At 45.4% G+C, this 3,708-nt stretch overlaps 1 protein-coding gene across 1 annotated transcript in view; it reads left to right on the plus strand.

Moving 5' to 3' along the window:
- The first annotated feature begins 3,395 nt into the window (after positions 1 to 3,395).
- TXNDC5 (thioredoxin domain containing 5) overlaps positions 3,396 to 3,708 on the plus strand; it is a 21,668-nt gene continuing 21,355 nt past the window's right edge. Inside the window, exon 1 of the mRNA XM_006909283.3 lies at positions 3,396 to 3,563. Coding sequence (XP_006909345.1) covers positions 3,475 to 3,563 — 89 coding nt within the window. The 5' untranslated portion in view covers positions 3,396 to 3,474. The remainder of the gene's footprint in view (positions 3,564 to 3,708) is intronic.

Here is a 3,708-nt window from a genome sequence, read left to right on the forward strand (position 1 = left end):
TGCGGCTGACGTGGCGCAAGGCGGCCGGGGCGGTGCAGGAGGGGGCGGGCGGTCCGGAGGGGAGAGCCGAGGACGGGCCGCCCCTCCTCCTTCCCGAGTGCCCCTTTCCCCCAATCCGTGGGCTGGGGGAGGGGAAGGGAGGTCGTCGCCCTTTGGGGTTGCTGGGATCCTAGAGGCCACTGCACGGTCCTGCCCGACCCCTGCCTTAAACTTGCTGCGCCGGCGGCCTGCCAGAGCGGCTGGCACCAGGTGGGCCACGTGCGGCGGCCGCTGGCACCCGGCGTCCAGCCGCGGACACTTGAGGGATTCCGATCACTAGCTGTAGGGGGCACATCCTCTGCTTGAAGATTTAATTGAAAAATAGGAACTCGTAAAGTTGTGATATCCCCCTTGGTGTGTTCCTGAGAGGAGAAGGTGTGGCCCAGGCAGAAGAGTGTTCCCGTGCTACCCCGAGAAGCTAGAGCAGTGCGAATTCTGGGGACCCTTCCGCAGCGCGGAGTGGATAGGAAGCTGTGCCCTGGGTGATAGGAACCCCTGCTCCTCATCTCAGAGCTGTCCTCTGGCACCTCCTCCCCTCCGCTCTCTCGGGGCTGGCTTGTCTGGAAAGCGAGATGGCAAATGGTACCACGTCAAACAGACGGTACCGCCTGCCATGGTTCTGGGGCGGGGGGGCTTTGGTATGGGACTCCTGTCCAACCCCTAAGACTCTTATCCGGAGAATTGACCTAGCGAAGGACTTCGTGTCATTCATACAAGCACAGGTAGTGCTTTCCTCGCAGGGCCTAGATGCCCCAATAAAGGGAAGTTCTCTTGGGACAGAGCAGAAAGCTAGTGTTAAGGCAACAAGGCAGTTTGCAGGCTTATTTGCAGAATTTGACGTCCTTCTGTAGTGCGGGGGAGAGGTTCCTTGAGATGTGGGAAAGAGATGTGGGAAGTTGAAAGATGCCTAAGAGAAACAGCCTATTCAGAAAATGTGCTGGCGGAAGTTGGAGGAAACTTTTCTTTTTCTCTCCATGTTCAGGCTATTACTGTATTTCATTTCCTTTGGAGTTAAATCAACTTTGTGGGGCCGGTCTGAGTCACAGCTATCGTTGTGCTTTAAGTTCTCAAGAACGAACTGACTTGGATTTTTAGAACTACCAGTGGTATAGAAAATACTTTGTAGAGTAAAATATTCAATATTAATAGTTACTCTGGAAAGGAGTATTCTCAGAGTAACTAATCCAGTTAAGTACACTACGCAATTGGAGTCTATTCCAGTGGAATAAATCTTTCTTTTTTATTTTTTAAAGAAAAACTGACACGTAGACATAATGAGTCCATGCAGTGCCAATGGAGTTTTAATTTTAGAGTCTCTGTGTTATTTAGCAGCTAGTCCTTGACTGAGTGACGGGGAAAAACTGGCAAATTTGAGCCCTTGGTATGAAGTAAATGTGGCTTATGGACTTGTAAGTGGATTCTCCAAAAAATAAAAGTAACTTGTAAAGTTTTTATTTGTTTGCTTATGAATAGTCTGTTACAAAATATTTAAACAGAGACCTCTGGGTTTCTGTGATGGCATTTGAAAGAAAGTTTAACAGTTGATTGGGACTCAAAATATACTGCGGACTGCCCCCATCTCGCATCTCTTTCCAGTTTCAATCTTTGTGGCATATTGGAAGCCCACATATATGATAAGGGGCCAAGGGTACCATGTAATGAGAACACTGATCTGTGTATTTTTGCTCTGAACTTGGCAGATGTAGGGTTGTCCTGCTCCTGTAGATTTTGTTCCAGCCTCTTCTTTATGGCCAGTATGCAGGTCACCCTGAACTTGATGGTAACAATGAGGTCAGATTGGGGCTGCCTCCTTGGGAGGACTAGGTAGATTTGCCCTATTACATGGCCATAGGCTGCCTTCTGAACATAGTCGCTGTCTCAGAAGCTTGCGCTGTAGCCACAAGAGTCCCAAACCAGAAGTACCAACTGCATGACACTTATGGATCTGTCACTGAGAAATTGCCAAACAGTATTTGCCAAGCATGTGCTGGATACTGAGAAAGTTATAAAAAGGACAGTGCTGTCTTCTCAGCCCTTGTACCAAATATACTTAAATATAACACTGGTTTTCTTTCATAATTATCTTCTAAAGAAGAGGGTATCATATTGTGTTTGAGTCTCTTAAAAAGCAAGGATTCTCTTAGCTGGCCAAGAAAATATTCTTAGGGAAGACACATTTGCTTGAAGCATACTTTTTCAGTGCTATCTTTAGATGGTTTTTATCGAGGTCATCTGTCAGAAAAGAGGCAAAGAGATTTTATTGAGGCATTATTTCGAGGATGAACTCACAATTTTAAGTTTAGGGTGTTCTTATAGGCAAGCCTGTTAAAGGCCACTTTATAAAAGCAATACAGCAAGTAGTTACATTGTAGACATGAATACACACTTAGCAGCTGAAAGAGAAAAACAAAAACAAACCCATGCCCCCTAATGATATGTGACTGTACTTGAAGTTCGAAATAAAGTTTCCAGTGTAGGCTCATGAAGAATTTAAATATGGCACTGCAGAGAGCTGACAATTAAAGATGATCAGCTCTATGACTCAAAAAGTAGATCTAGTTGATGAGAAAGATGCTCATGCTGTCAGGAAATGTGAAGAGTAGCAAGAAACTATAAGTTAACATTTTAAAGATAGGCGATTAAAAAATATCTGTGTGTAGTTAAGTTCATACAGTAAATATAAGTGTACATTTCATTATATCATATTTAAAAGTTTGAGTTGCCACAGACTTTTTAAACTTCTCATTGGAGAAAAATGCAGAATTTATTTAATTTTGCGATTGCCTTGCATTTGCAGATACTTGGTGATATAGTAGTAGAAGAGGCCTGGCTAATAAAGGAGCAACTATAGCAAGAAGTGCTAAGCTGCTGCAGTAGAGGGGGAGCAAGTTTGCTTTTCCGTAGAGAAGAGAAAGGGCACCAAACAGCCTGGCGAGTCTTGGCTGACTGCTTGGAGGAAGTGACAGTCAAACTAATCCTCAGGGCAAATAGGAATTATCCAGGTAGGCTTCGGGAGGAAACATCAAAGAGAATGTGTACTGATTCCCTAGGCAAGCCAAGCTGTGGTGGCCCTCTTAGAAACTGCAAATATTACAGTGTGGCTCAGGGGTAGACAACAAAGTAAGGAGGGCAGCTGGAGTATGGATATCAAGTGGGAGGTCAGCAGATCTTGTACAGTACTTTGCTAACAGGATTTCATGCTGAGAATAATGCAAGGACTTTATGGAGGGTTATAAGCAGGGAAATGGGGTTCTGTAGTAATTGCAAGCTAATCCATTTCTGCTGTGGTGTAAAGAAAGGATCAGAGAGCTGAAGAGGTGGTCAGGTGCCCCTGACCCAGCACTCACTATGCTCGTTACTTCACCTTATTACAGGTGTGGGCATTGCCAACGTCTGCAGCCTACTTGGAATGACCTGGGAGACAAGTACAACAGCATGGAAGATGCCAAAGTCTACGTGGCTAAAGTGGATTGCACGGCCAACTCAGATGTGTGTTCTGCACAGGGAGTGCGAGGATACCCCACGTAAGTGGGAAGGGCACATGCTTCCAGTATCTTCTGTCTTCCACATCTTTTAGCCAGCTTCATTCAGCAAAAGAAAGTCCAAAAGTACACTTTTGATAACTTCCTTTGTAGTTCCGAGGAGTGAGATGCTAAATTTAAGCAGGTA

The sequence above is a fragment of the Pteropus alecto genome, unplaced genomic scaffold, assembly GCF_000325575.1.
Source record: "Pteropus alecto unplaced genomic scaffold, ASM32557v1 scaffold121, whole genome shotgun sequence".
In the NCBI taxonomy this organism is placed as follows: Eukaryota; Metazoa; Chordata; class Mammalia; order Chiroptera; family Pteropodidae; genus Pteropus; species Pteropus alecto.